Raw genomic sequence first — 15,682 nt, forward strand, 5'->3', positions numbered from 1 at the left:
AATGTATCATACATACTGAACTCTTTATTGTGCTATGTGTCATGTGTGATATGTAGTATCCATCATATCCATTGAATGCATTTGATTCTAACTTATTGATTCTAATTTAAACCTAGTTATTCAACTTACTTTTTGATTATGTCACAGACACCATGAACTCTTACTTCTATATCATCAATGTCCAGGCCATCGATATTCCATGACATTATGCGAATTCTGTAGGGTTCTAGATCTATAGGGATATGAAAGCTGCAACAAATGTAAGATGATTCATAGGATGAAATCATGTTTACAATTGGCATGTAAAAAACTTAATCGACTAATTCCAAACTCTATCTTCTTAGGATTCTGAAGTTATAAGGAGTATGTTTACAATATTTCATCAATGTCTGTTCACCAGAGCTCAAGTTATAGTTTGGTAATTAAATGCAAGAGGAAAATCAATGTTTATTAAAGCGACTTTGACTTTCAACCAAATGACAAATATAATTTTCTCTGTGGCTGAGAAAAACAAAAATCTTTAAATTTCATTAAAGTACGTTTCCTCAGAATCGGTTTATTTAACTGATATAAAATATAAAGGCAAATTTAACTCTTTGTAATAGTGACATCAACATTTATGTTTCAAAAATAACTTCTTAGGGCATTGAGAAACCATGCAACAAACATCAATGATATGTATATACATCAATGAAATCTGACCACAAAGAAAGTTACAGTGACCTTAACCTTTGAGTTACTGACCCTTTAATGGAGAGTCAGTATTGCTTGACATGTGCTGAATGCATTAGTAAATCTCATTCTGAAACGTCAACCAAACTGAATTTTTCATAAGGATTTTATAGAGTTCTTTCTTTGGCAAAAGTTACAGACATACCATAGGAATAACTGAAATCTTTCTGCCTGAATTAAATTATGATATGCAAATTAAAAGCATGATATAAAGCTAAAATTTTAAAGACTTGATTTTCTGCTTAATAAGAACATACTAACTTTAATTAAAATCTATTTAAGGTCAGAACAGACTGATGCCCCCCCCCCCATCTGTGCCTACTTGCAAATCGAGACAAACAGACTAATACCAACCCATCTGTTCCTGCCTGTAAATCCAGAAAAACAAACCTATACCCACCCATCTGTGCCTGCCTGCAAATTCAGACAAACAGACTGATGCCCACCCATCTGTGCCTACCTTCAAATCCAGACAAACAGACTGATACCCACCTGTCTGTGCCTGCTTGCAAATCAAGATAAACAGACTGAACCCATCTCAAATTTAGACAAACAGACCAATACCCACCCATCTGTGCCTGTCTGCAAATCCAGAGACCAATAACCACCCATCCTTGCTTGTCTGCAAATCCAGATAAACAGCAGGTAACTATAATACCAGACCATTTTCACTGGTTAGGTATATACCATCACACATTAGTTGTCAAACATACAGACCTGTAGAGTGGCCGATTGGTCTAAAGTGCTCTCCGTTATGGATCACTGCCATCTCACCTCTGTCTGCACGGGTTAGAGTCTCAGATTCAGCCAATGTGGGTATGTGAGAAAGCTTGCCAGTAGCTTCTCGTGGGTAGGTGGTTCTTTCCGGGGTTTTCCCAGGTTCTTCCTCCACCATTAATACTGGCCGCCATGTATAGCCTATTGTGTGCTGAAAAATGGTGTTAAACCCAACAACAACAACAGCCCTGTAGAACTTGTGTTTTTTCTAGAAAACATTACTTTTTTTATCGGATTTCCCTATTTCAGTGCCGCTATACATACAAAATTATATTAGTTATTTTCATTCCACCTTTAAACACTGAAACAAACTGTTCTCCTCTTCCTAAGTCATCATACAACATTCATTCTCATCATCTTGTTTAATTCATCCTTATTATTTGCACTTGTTGACCACAGTCAACATCCTTTGCAGCAGTGCTTGCACCTAGTTTGACCAAAATCGAAATCCTTGTCAATCGTGTGATAGAACGCTTATTATTTTTGGCATGCATTTACCACATTCAACTTACTTTTCAAATGCATCGCACACACCTTATTGTTTGCACCCATTGACCTCAATCAAGTTCATTATCAGCTGCTGTGTCATACACTCATTAATTGCACACGTTTATCATATTCAACATATTTGCCAGTAGTGTCACGCATTCATTATATCGGCCCATTTACCAAAATCATCTTGTTAGCTGTGTTACACACTACATATTATTTGCACCCATCTATCACAATGAACTTATTAATTGTGTCACAGAATCTTTATTGTTTGCCATCATTTGCAACCACATATGAGACAACTAACAAGTAAAATGTGTCTCACATATGTCTCAGTTGTGTCACACACTCATTATTTGCACATATTTACCACTTTCAACTTGTTGTATTACAGACTAAGTATTATTTGCACCCATTTAGCACAATCAACCTGTCAGTTATGTCGCAGACTCTTTTATTTGCACCTATTGACTAGAACCAACTTATCAGCTGTGTTAAAGACTCATTAAATGCACCTTTTTCCCCACATTTAACTTACTTGTTAGTTGTCTCACAGACCTCTCTAATGCTTTCTGTTTTATCATTTACATTATGGCTTTCAGCATTCCTGGATTTTACTGGCTGTGTGTCATCCATGAATCCTGGTTCTTCAGCATTGGAACAGCTTTAAGAAAATGAAGCAGCTTCCAGTATGACAATTAGAACATGACATTGGCATAGCTTAAAGAAAATGAAACAGCTTCTAATATGAAAGTACAGTGTAACCCAGCTATAACCCAGTGGTTGGACTCCATAGAACGTGACCTTGTTATAGAGCAAACCAACCAAGTTATAATACAGTGGTTGGGCTCCACAGAATGTGACTATGTTAAAGACCGTACCAACCAAGCTATTACATGGTGGTTGTGCTCCATAGAATGTGACTGTGCTATAGACCTAACCAACCAAGCTATAACACGGTGGTTGGGCTCCATAGAACGTGACCGTGTTATAGACTGAAACAACCAAGCCAGTTAGCTGAAGTAAATGATGCATATACCGGTACCTAAATAATGGTGGGGGTTGGGGTGGGGTGGGAATAAAAGCAGACACAAAATACATGCGTTTGATTAAATGAAGACAAACTAGTCTGAAATACTCTTTTATATGGACAACTTACATTTTTATAGTACAACCCATACTACATTAAGTACGGTACACGTACATAAAAAATCCTTGAATTCGAGTATAAATCACATATTATAAAATGTATGGATCAGTCACATCACGTTCGACAACAAACGTAAAAATATCATAGTCCTCATCTGATCTATATCCAGTTGTTACTACCAATTCACTTTGATATTGTTGTCAGTTGCACAAGTCTATAGTTAGTTTACATGTGCAGATTGCTATGGTTTCAAAAGATTGGAAATTTGTTTTCGGTTTTTATTCTGTTGTTGATAGCGATTGTAAGCGTAAACTTTTTTCCTGCAAAAGGGAAACTTTCACGGCTCTTTTATTTATGTTTAGTGCTAACTCCCTTTGATGAAAGTTTTTGGCTTTCTAATGAAGAAGGAAGCATGTATTATTGAAGTCACCATAAAAGGACACCTTTGGAGGAACAAATAAATGCCGGTTTCTTTACATGGCGGCATCAAATAACTGTGTGGCATTGATTGATAATGAATTTTAGTTTCATTTGCTTAGTACATATACAGAACGATCGGTACTTCAAAGATAGTCGGTTTTCTATATATAACACAAAGATAGTTGGTTTTCTTTTCAAGTTTCAGCAAATCTATTTTGTCTGGGAACATTTTAAGAACAAAGTGGTATAAGCCATCATTAGGTCCATTGTACCATTTAATGTTCATGCCTTCGAAGGATGAAAATTTCTGCTAGTGGAGTTATTTGCCTTCCACGCATCATCATAAATTTAATAAAGGTCAACAAACGATGAATGGAGTTATGTTTTGATAGGGATTACTAAAGAAAATGTGAGTGTTCTGAAGGACTTAATTCTGTGTGAAAAGAAGAGGAATTTTACTTACCTTCCACATGCAACAGTCAATCTAAGTTAATATTGACTACAACAGAGCAGCTGATAGTGCAACACTGTTTCGTTCGAAAAATCCATTATGTGCTCCATCTGGTTGACCTCTAACACCAGAAATGTCAACACAAAATGCAGATATCTTTTGGCATACATTACTCGGGCCAGATATCAGCATAAGCGGATTATGGTGTAACAATGCACTGTTAAGATGGTTTGTTAATATGAACAAAGAATTTGTTTATGTAACAACAATGGATTGCTTTCATTGCATTTTACAAGCTTGCAGCATCCATTCACAGTGTCTCTGAACTTTTTCACTCCAAAATCCAAGATTGGATATACAAGTTCAAACAGCCAACAATGTTGCAAAATAATAATGGCTAGATTATATATTTTCTTGCCAGTAAAGAAAAACAATCGCAATAATTTGCAATACTGGCGAAGCACAGCGCGATCCCTGAATAAACGTTTTACGCATTATTTTTCGTACTTTTAAGATGAAAAACGACCTATGTGTAACTTTATGTTTCATGCTAATTATTTTCTCTCTCCAAGGTACCCAATAGTTTGATAATGGTCGCAACAAAAATCAACCAGGAAAGTTATAATCACAAAATGTAATTCTATACCCGGATCTAATATTGTATATCAGTGTACTATCAGATCTGGGCCTTATTGCCTAAGGAACAACATAGATCCTTATAAGTAAATGGTATCAAAATACATGAATGTTTGTATCATAACAAGATGAAAATGATATAGAAATTTCATTTTTTTTGTAACCTCATTTTATATAAAATGACATGAACCAGTCTGAAAAGATGTTTTAAGTGTTTGCCCATAATAGCAGATTTGGATCAATACTTTTCTCATCCACGTATTCTGGAGTCTTTGGTGATACCTATATTGGGCATATATGTATAAAATTGCCCCACTATAAAGCTTCTATAGAAACAAAAGAAAATAATCGTCTAGATATTGGGTAAGTTGAAAGTATTAGTTTCAAAGATTGCCAATCATATTTGCTATAGCCGTGCTGAATTTGAAATAACCATTAAAAAAAATTAATACCCCAAGGCTGCTGAGTTTTGTTATGAATGCAGAGTTGGCATGATGCACATGGTCTCATGCCATCACCCAATGATAGCAAAATTTGAAGATGAGTGTAGAATAAGCCTGATGTATCAGGCCTCCTGTATATCTCCCAGGGTCTCAACGTTTTGGAGATATGCATATAATAGGCCTAGTGTACCATGGTTTCTGCATGTAACATAAAGTGACTAATGGAGGCACAAGACCTGGTGACTTTGTGGTTAGCATGCAAAAATCTCGACCAAAAGGGTCCGAGTTGAAATTATACCACCGGATTAGACTTTATCAGATACTATTGTTGCTGTGTTGGCTACTGTGCTGCAATGTTGGTTGCTATGTTGCTGTAAAATGAAGTACCAAAACCAAGCAAATACTAAAATGACAGTAATAGTTGCAACACGTGTTACCTTTGTGCAGTCTTGTCAGTTTCTATAATTCCATCTGAGCTGCAGTTTCCAGCTACCTTTGACTTTGGAACCAATGGAAAGAAAGGCTTGTTCCGTCTTTCTAGGCTAAATGCATACAGTGATCTCTAAAATAAAGTACATATATTAATATGTAGGTCGAAATTAAGTTTGATAACAATTCACATTAGTAAAATAAATCAGAAAGAAAGTCTGGCAAATATGTATATATTTTCGCTTAGCTCAATGAAACTACCGTATGAAATAAATTTAGCCTTTCTATTTCCATAACAGCACACAGGGCATCAATTGCAGTTTTTAAAGGCAGCAAAGGTTTTGGTTAGGATGAATATTAAATAATACTAGTCTTGCGAAGTCTATATTTTGTCAACTAATATTCATGTAATAGTGTCAGCCAGATTAATTTCAATTAGGAAAGAACTTAAAATGTATTTACAATCACGCAAGTTATTTGCAGTCATGTACAAAATCAAAAACTGCTTGGTATTTTATCAGACGTCCCTCTAACGATAGTTTTATCACCACATGGAATGGCTATTTGAGGAGCCATAAAATGTGTATGTCTTTGAATTTAATAGTTTTGATTTTGTTCGTTTTTGAAAGCCATCTTTTATCACAATATATTCTATTCATGGCAGCTAGAATATCTGGTGGGATAATGAAGCAGAAGGACCCTGGAAACCACCATTTGTATGACATAAGCAGTTTTGTGTTTGGTTCAGCTCAAGATCAAAGTCTTTAAACCCAATCATGAGTTTCTCCTGACATCACATGCCACGCCCATAATAGAAGGTACCAACATGTGCTGATGCAAGAGGAAGGTACTGTGGGGTAAAAACAAATTATTTAACCTTGTCAGAAAAAAAAAAAAAACGTCATTATGATTCTACTATCAATCGCTCGATTTTAAAAGCATATGAGTGAAGATTATGGTTCGAAATTGGAAACCATAAGTGCACTGGCAAACATGAAAAATATTACTCAGTTTTCACCACCTGTAAATCGAGTCGTTCATGCTCCTGTTCTGCACCTGTGCTTGGAGTAGCTAGCAGTTCAATTTCTGCCAACTCATCCATGATAATTTTTTTATCCTCAATATCCATCGAGTACAGCTTGGTAAGTGAATTGAGACTGCATTGTACCACCATGAGAAACGTATTCAAGAAAGCAATTGTGATCGGATTTGTCTACAAAAGTTGTTACTCGCACGAGTTACTATATTAATATGGCTCTAACAACAACTCCATTTAGTGTGCCTGTAATAATTAATGTAGTCGTGATCCGCCGTAAAGCTAAGAGGCTTTGGCTTTCCACCAGACTTACTATTCATAAGCAAATATATGAAGCCACTAAGAAGAATGTCACAAATACAGTCCATGCAGCGAAATCAGCCCACTATACTAATAAGATCATGGAAAGTTGCAGCTGCAAAGAGCTCTTCGAGATTACTAACAAGCTAATGTCAAGGATCAAATCTACAACACTTTCAACTACCTTTTCTCCGGTCGACCTTCCGGACATGTTTGCAGATTTCTTCCGTGACAAAGTACAAACCATTAGAGATAAACCTGACACCACAATTTCAATGGACTAGTCACCATACAGTTGCGATACATAATTTGAGCGGCAACCATTAACAGCATTTGAGCCTGTCTCTATGGATTTCGTACGTAAAATATTGATGAATAGTGTACCAAAGTCATGCGAACCTGATCCAATTCCAACATCACTACTGTCTGAGTGCTTAGATCCAGTATTGTCTTCACTAACTGATGCTATTAATACCTCTCTCTCATCCGGGGAATTCCCATCATTTTTCAAAACTGCCATTGTAAAGTCTCTGCTGAAGAAACCAACTCTAGAACATAACGATTTAAAGAACTACCGCCCAGTTTCTAATCTCCCATTCATATAAAAAAATCTTAGAAAAAGTTGTTCTATCCCAGCTTGTATCGCATCTAAATTCAAACAGTCTTTTTAGCAATGTACAATCTGCATATCGCCCTTGCCACAGTACTGAAACTACTCTTCTAAAAGTAGTTAATGACATTCTCTCTGCTTTGGATAGCGGAAAGATTACATTCCTCACCCTTCTTGATTTGTCTGCAACATCTGACACAACAAACCATGATATATTTCTTCACCGTCTCCAGCATGTATTTGGCATTCATGATACAGCCTTACTGTGGTTCAAGTCCTACTTGGTCAACAGGACACAAATTGTATCTGCGAATGGAATACAATCCAGCCCAGTTGATCTATGTTGTGGTGTTCCACAGGGGTCTGTTCTTTGAAGTGTCATAGATCATCATCCAGTGTCTCACTAATTGTACGCTGATGACACCCAAATATACAAATCTAGCCACCCAACTGAAGTTGATGCTACCATCCAAGGTGTAGAGATGTGCATTTCTGATGTGAACTCATGGATGACATGTAACAAGCTGCAGATGAATGATGATAAAATTGTGGCCATTCTGATCACAACACAAAGACTTTCTCATTCACATCCTTTACCTCAAACAATAAATATCAACAACACCAACATTAAATCACATAATCAGTACGAAACCTAGGTGTTACTCTGGACAGTAATCTCACATTGCAATAACATGTCATGGACGTATGCAAGGCTGCGTATCTTGAGCTGAGACGCATCAGCTCCATTCGCAAATATCTTTCAGTTGATACCACTAAAACACTTATGTTCATTAGTACATTCAAGACTGGACTATTGTAACTCAATTGTGTCTGGTTCATCTCAATATCTGCTCCAGAAACTTCAAAAAGTTCAAAACACAGCTGTTCGGATCATACTTAGAGTACAACGATCAGAGCACACCTGCCCGCTCCTCTGTACCCTACACTGGTTATCCATTCGATCCAGAATCAAACACAAAATTTGTTCTCTGTGCTACATTTCACTGTCGGACTGTAGTCCAACATACCTATCCGACCTCACCCATGTGTACACACCAGCAAGATACTTACGCTCCTCTTTTGACAATCGTACACTCATTGTTCCCATTATGAAAAGAAAGTCACATGGACAGCGTTCTTTTGCACACCAGGGCCCAGCAACGTGGAATGAATTGCCCACTGAACTTAGACACAAAGACACAGTGATCCCACTCAAGAGTGCTCTCAAAACTCACTTATTTCGACTGCAAGAACAAACTTAAAGACCTAATAATGTTTCCTACCTTAAATATTCTCAGCATGGTTATAAATATTTTCTAATTTCATTGTGGTTGTTTGTGTAATCATATCATAATATGTTTTTTATAGGTGTTGCCTAATGTTGTAAAAGGCTTAGAGCTTCTAAAGATTAGGCGCTATACAAAGTCCTATTTATTATTATTATCCCCAACACACCCAGACCAATGGTGGTTACAACGGCGATTCTGTAAACCACACACATACATTTATATTTAGTAACCCGGTTCTCTCGGTGAATTTATCTCGCAGTTGTTGTTCCGATTCGATTATTTTCTCATATCGGTAATAGCATGGGTCTATCATAGTTTTTCTATTAACAATGTAATCACGAAGTATATTTGCTGGACAGGCTGGTCTTGATAAGACTTAATAACACACGCACTGCTAACCAGTTAACAATTGTTAGTTGTACAACTGCCACGCAAACATAGAAAACATGTTAAATCTGGTAGTTGTGCATTGTGCGATATCATTTATTTGCGTCTAATATGACTGGGTTCGTCTTAACCCAAGAACTGCTGAACAGGTGAGTCATTGTTGAATGATAGTCAAGATCTTCCTTTGCAAAGGTGGATCAGTGTTGGGTTTACATTTACAACTTCAAATGCCACCGTGTGGGATTTGTCGGTGAATAATAAGCCATCGTTGGAGAAACAAATCCTGAGTGTTTTCATGCCAGGTTATGCAGTCAATGATTGAGCTAATGCAATGATTCCAAGCTGGCTGAGTGTTTTCATGCCAGGCTATGCAGTCAATGATTGAGATAATTTGATGATTCCAAGCCAGGCAATGCAGTCAATGATTGAGCTAATGCAGTGATTACAAGCTGGCTTAGTGTTGGTAGTGGTTCATCAGGGATGTCCCAGTTGTTGATTTCTATTTGACCCACAACATAATTAATTTTCAGTGCATATCAGTGTATTTTAATACCATATTTTTAAAGCAGATATTTGCCAACAAGTGTAACGAAATTGTTATTAATGGGAACACCTGCTGTCAGCCGGTCCAACATAACGTCATCAAAGACGGCAACCTTATCAATGTATTGTGGTATACGTAATAACAAATCTTTAACACAAGAGCCAAAGATTGTTAATAACGCTTTATTCGAAAGTATTTCTCACAAGTACATATATTCTTTTAAACGTATTGGTATTAAAAGAGCGTACAACCGAAACAATTTTCGATGATTTATCATTAGGAGCTGACTTTATATAAAGAATCAACTATATTCTAATATGCCAGTTTCAGCTTTAGGATTTTCCTATAATTGTGTCTGTTTTACTAACTAGACAATTATATAACAATTTTAAGTAGTAGCCATTTTATTACTGGACGCGTGCGTACTTGATAATGACATAATATCCGGATGTATCAGCAAAAAGTCTAAACTGGGATGAAACCTGTGAATGTGATACGTCAAATATTCCAGAGGTTATAGGTTATATAACTCCTCCTCGCTGTATGCTCTAATTTGTTCCGTAAGAAAACGTAATACATTTTATTAACAATCTGGTTTTGTCAGCCATGACCTTAATATCACTAATTTTCATAGTCACATATTGCTTCGATGCAGCATCACCATCATGATTGGTTCTTGCATCAGTTGAATTCGGTTTCCATTCATAATAGTGTCTCCACGCATTTCATCGCGGCACGTTTAAGCTTTCGATACAATGTATGTGTCGAGGTTATCTTTGATAATCGCAATCGACATAACGGAGCCTCTGATTCCCCAGATTTCGTTGATTTTGTCAGGTTGTTCGCAAATACGCCTCGCAGATTAAAATAAATGTCCTGAATGTCCACTCTATATCTTTAATTTTTCCAGTTCGGTCTACAAAAATCACAAGCTCATCCATGTTGAAGTCAACAACAACCCGGCTGGAAAAAGCAGTCAAATCCGTATTGTTAGCAAACATGGTTAGGTCCACATCAAAATGGCGTCGTCGGCAGTTGAACATCATAAAAATCAATAGGCATTAGGTATACTGATGTCTTTGTTCCGCTAGCTGTCTTTTTATGTACTCTTAAGTGTTTAGTCAGTTATTGTTGCTGCCGTACATATAGACGTTTTTCATGTGTAACTGATACATATTTCCATTTCTACTGGGTGCGGGAAATTGTTTTTCCAATGTGGGTGTAGGTGGTGTGGTTCTGGACAATTTTGCTTGTGAAAGTATATTTTTGTGGAGGTGCAGATATTTCCTTCGCAATAGGTGGTCTGACTAGAGTTTCTTTTACCCGTATAACGACACCATTATGAAGACCTATTCCATGGCTAATTGAATCTATACCCATAGAAGGTCTTGTGTAATATAACGCATATATAATCTTGGAATAATTATATAGATTGCCCTTCTGCCAGCAATAATTTAAGTAATATTCGCATTAACAGTTATTAATTAGACTGGCTCATATATATATATATATATATATATATATATATATATATATATATATATATATATATATATATATATATATTTGAAATAATAACAGAAACAGCTGAATAATAAATGGCTTGGTTATATCAAGAAATCACTATTTTACCTTTGACAATTCAACAGCTTGCGGGGCATAGGATTTAATACTTAATTATTCGCGATTGGTCCCGCTCCAAGAACACATAACACAACAGAAAACCTCTATTATGTATTTAAATATCGCTCGGTCTGCCATGCAGACTGCTGATGTTATTTAACAAGATGGCCACTGATAATTGATGGCTAGACTCCTGTGCAAAGGTTGCGTCTATAATACAATTCAAATAATTGTGGCCGATTTGTTGACCATGAGGGCATTGAGGCAAATTGTGAATATTCGCGTACATCTTCACGTATATATTTTCTTACGTATTCGAGCATTTTGTCTCTCTTTTGAACTGGTGTCCGTATTTGTATTTGAGGTTACACTATGTGCAATGGTTGTGCCTGTAAAACAATTCCAATAATAGCGGTAGATTTGTTTACCATGCGAGCGTTTATGCTGTATGTGTATGCACTCGTGCCATACCTGTGCCGTATGTGCGTTGGGCCCGCACCGTACTCACGTATGTATTTGTCACACTGATGTACAATCCCAGAGACGTGGACAATAATAAGTGGACTATAATAATGAGAAATAATCGTGGGTGCTGCCAGTGGTCAGATGACCGACTGGCACGCGAATAGCGATTTTGTTGGCTAATGAGCTAGGTTATAGCCTTCTACCCAACATGACTATCCTGTGGCATAGGCACATGGCAACTATGACGCGTAGGCAAGCGCGTGTGAAGTGATAACAAAGTCAATGGGGAGGATACAAGACATTTTAAGAAGGGTAAGAAAAATACAAAACCGCTATTAGTATACTACTCCACCTACACACAAGAAGCAACTTGCAAGCCTTCTCACATACCAATACCAGTGTGTAGCATATGGAGGATATTAATTATGTATATATTTTGCACTGTGCAAAATATGTAAAACTTGGCAACAGGACCTGTTGGTATGTCCTGCTTTATTGGAACAGCCCTGTTCCTAGGGTACTCTTCCTTTCCCTAATTTTGACCTTGACGCAAAAATGGGGCGGGCTTCTTTGGTTTAGTTTGTACGTTTGTATTGTGTATATTAATGCAAACATACAGTAGTAATATGAATGCTTTCAATGATTTTAAGTAGAGTAATAATTGTTGTTTTAAATTTATAAAGTAATTCTTGGACTTATGACTTTAATATTATGAAAGAAATATTTGAACAGAAAGCACAAATATGAGAAAGTGGTTTTCAGACAATGAAATGAAAGCAAATCATTATAAGTCCTAAGCTATAGATTTTGCACATTGAAATAAAAACAACACAATGTCCCTCTTGCGACTTTCTCCTCCAACTCCTGAGAGTCACTTTCAACCTGCATTGGTGCTTATTGAGAGAGGGCCTTCGGGTTACTTGTCCTCCAAATCTTGATTATGACTGCACGTTTTAGTCAGAAAAAGAGAAATGAAAAGTACGCCTGCAACACATTATTAGTGGATATTCATCCGTGCTATGCTGGCGCATGCAATGATCAAAATCACGAAAGGTGATCAAAACTCGAAGATGGCAGTGCATATCTATCTTGAAATAATGTATATAGAAATGAAACATGCAGCGGAAAGTTGTTCTGAATGTGTGACATGGTCTGTAGAGCTCCACAGTAACAAGAGGAGTCAGTGACCTGGCCCCATCGGACTGCACAACGACCCTGTCAGGTCGGGAAGTGGTTCAACGTGATCCACAGACGACGTGGAAGGTTGAAGCCAGGAGGGCAGACAGATGGTTCAGCTACAAGGGAGTCGTTTACAACATATGTTGAAGACCACTCGACACTATATGCAGAAATAGCTCTCACATCCTCTGACAACGAACGTAACCAGATTGGATGTCTCTAAGTCAAGTGTTACGTATATCTGATTTAATATATACCTATTTTAATTAAATTTATTTGTTTGTCAGTTTTTAAAAAAATCTTACATGCTACTGTAATGTAAATTTATTCATTGGAGATGATATTTTTTCAAAAAATTTGTTGACCTGAATCATTCGTTTCATAAACACCAGGTGTTGAATTAATTCTGACCTTGATTCAAAATTAGTAAACAAAATTATATTTTATTTGAAAATAATTGGTTAATTCCAATGTCATGATGGGATTACATTTAAGATGTAGAGAACTTTTTCTCTTTCTTAGAGAAAATTATTGGTTTAATCAAGGTCATAGTCTGTGTACGTGATATAAACATGATCACGTGACCCCCTTCTGATTTCGTAACTTGGGGAAATTTCGAAACGGCGCCTTATGATACAATATAACCTTTGTTTTTGAGAGAGAGTTCTCAGTTTTGGGCTTTTACACTTGGTATCAAGTTGTTTTCTTTGTTGTTGCCAGATTTTGAGTTAATTATCTTTAGATCATTTGGAATTTAAAAGGATTAATTCTTTATTCTCTGAAAATATTTTGAAGAGTGCTTACACAGATTTTGGAACGACATTACTTACACTATTATTTTGTATTTCCAACACCGGAGTGCCATTATTTGTATCTCTGTAGATAAGCACAGTACTGACTACAGCATACGTCACCGTCATCCATCTTGGATTTTCCATCAGGATTCGAACTTGAAATTATTACAACATTTATTACTAGGACTTTTGCAATTTAATTCGTGGATTATTCTTAGATTATTTTTGGATTTGATTTTGGAAACCGTAAGTTCTTCTTCTTTTTTCATTTTTACAGAATGTTCCAGGAAAATAAATTATTTACTAAATTTTAAAAAGCTTGCTGTTTTCACTGTTTCCGTGTTACTGCTTATTCTAGCCTAAACACGGAACACAAGAAGACTGCTGGATGTGAGGTGATGCCATGCTAAGTGGAAGTTTCTCACTGGCACAGACCTTAGCCAACACTTTTTGTGGCAGCTTCCTGGCGACGCAGATGTGGAGGAGGAATGTTGCTGAGTACTGACAGCCATGGTAAACGGCTAGGACGTAGTGTTCCAGGGATTATGCGTATTGTTATGTTGAGCTTGACATAAATTAACTTGGTCTGGCATGATCGAGCCTAGACAGGAGCGCAATACTTGAATGTCGACTAGCAGAGGACCAGTGCTGATGTCTTGAGTGCTTGAGCACTAAAGCCTCAGGTTGAAGCAGACAGTTTGTGGAGTAGGTTGTTTCGAGTACTATCTTTTGCTTAAGTTTTCTTCAGCTGGTTGTATAATGTCAGTGATCTGTCCAGAATCACACCAAGGTATGTTGGTGTCGGGTTGTGTTTTACTTGCTGCCCACTGAGGAGGATGCAAAGCTCGCGGTTCACATTTGCATTGTTACGGTGTAAGACGCTGGAGACTGTCTTTGTTGTGCTTGGCTATAAAGCCATTTATTAAAGACGTCCGTTATGTCATCCAGGTCCTTCTTCAATATCTTCTCAAGCGCAGTAAATGATCGTGCCAGTGTCCACTGACTTTCTAAAAGGAGAAAGAGCGAAAGAGATTAATTTTGCCTAAATACACAATTTAGTATTGAGTTAATTATATATTTCTTTGCAAAGTAATTTAAAAAACATCGGATTTTCTTATACTAAATATTGGTATATAATGAGCATACATGAAAGTTAAATGAGAGCATCATCCGGTACGGAATATTCCATGGTGCAAATCTTGCTAATAAAAGTTACTTCAGCACACAATAAAGCTTGTATTGCGATAACGTAATAGTAGTAAAGTGCACCGACAACAGGCTTAATGTGATAATGGTGTCGAAGCAAAACATATTATCTCGTTTTTATTTCCACATTATCAGTGTATTTGTTTTACATCTATTGTCCTTTGTCCCTCTAAAATAATATGTCCCTGACCCACAAAATCTATGAAAACGGGATCTGAATCAAACGCGTGCAAGATAGTATCCGGATGTTACTGCAAACAATCGTATCTCCTTAAGTGTGTCTTTAATTCGTATGTCCTTATTTTAAGAACCTTTAATGTAAGACTTAGAGTAAGATCATATGAGTAGGCAGATCTGATTCTGATAATATGGAACAAACAATGTTGTCTGGCAGATTTTCCAAGATAATTGCTGGAGTCATGTTTGTTCCAGTAACCTTCTGTGGGTCAAGCTTTCGTAATAAGCTGTATGCACTGTTTATATAGTAGCCTGAATATATGGCCTAGAAGTATATGGGTTATCCCTGTGGGCCATGCATCAGATGCACTGTTGTCATTACGTGCGAAATATATTTAATGCCGATCGGCATGTTTTCTTTGTCATTGTATAATGATTCAGAATGTAGTTTCCACAATGCTTTGAGGTGAAGGCGGAACTGTGGAGGTAGGGGTAGGGGAACACCAAATTGGTCTCTCCGTATGATCTTTAACTTCAAGATC

At 36.9% G+C, this 15,682-nt stretch overlaps 1 protein-coding gene across 1 annotated transcript in view; it reads right to left on the reverse strand.

Annotated features, from left to right (window-relative positions):
• Nucleotides 1-15,682, reverse strand: part of LOC149772895 (tyrosyl-DNA phosphodiesterase 2-like) — a 69,995-nt gene that overhangs the window by 11,185 nt on the left and 43,128 nt on the right. The window contains exon 5 of the mRNA XM_089947137.1: nt 130-249. Coding sequence (XP_089803263.1) covers nt 130-249 — 120 coding nt within the window. The remainder of the gene's footprint in view (nt 1-129; nt 250-15,682) is intronic.

The sequence above is a fragment of the Sinohyriopsis cumingii genome, unplaced genomic scaffold, assembly GCF_028554795.1.
Source record: "Sinohyriopsis cumingii isolate HCF-2022 unplaced genomic scaffold, ASM2855479v2 utg000974l, whole genome shotgun sequence".
Lineage (NCBI taxonomy): Eukaryota > Metazoa > Mollusca > Bivalvia > Unionida > Unionidae > Sinohyriopsis > Sinohyriopsis cumingii.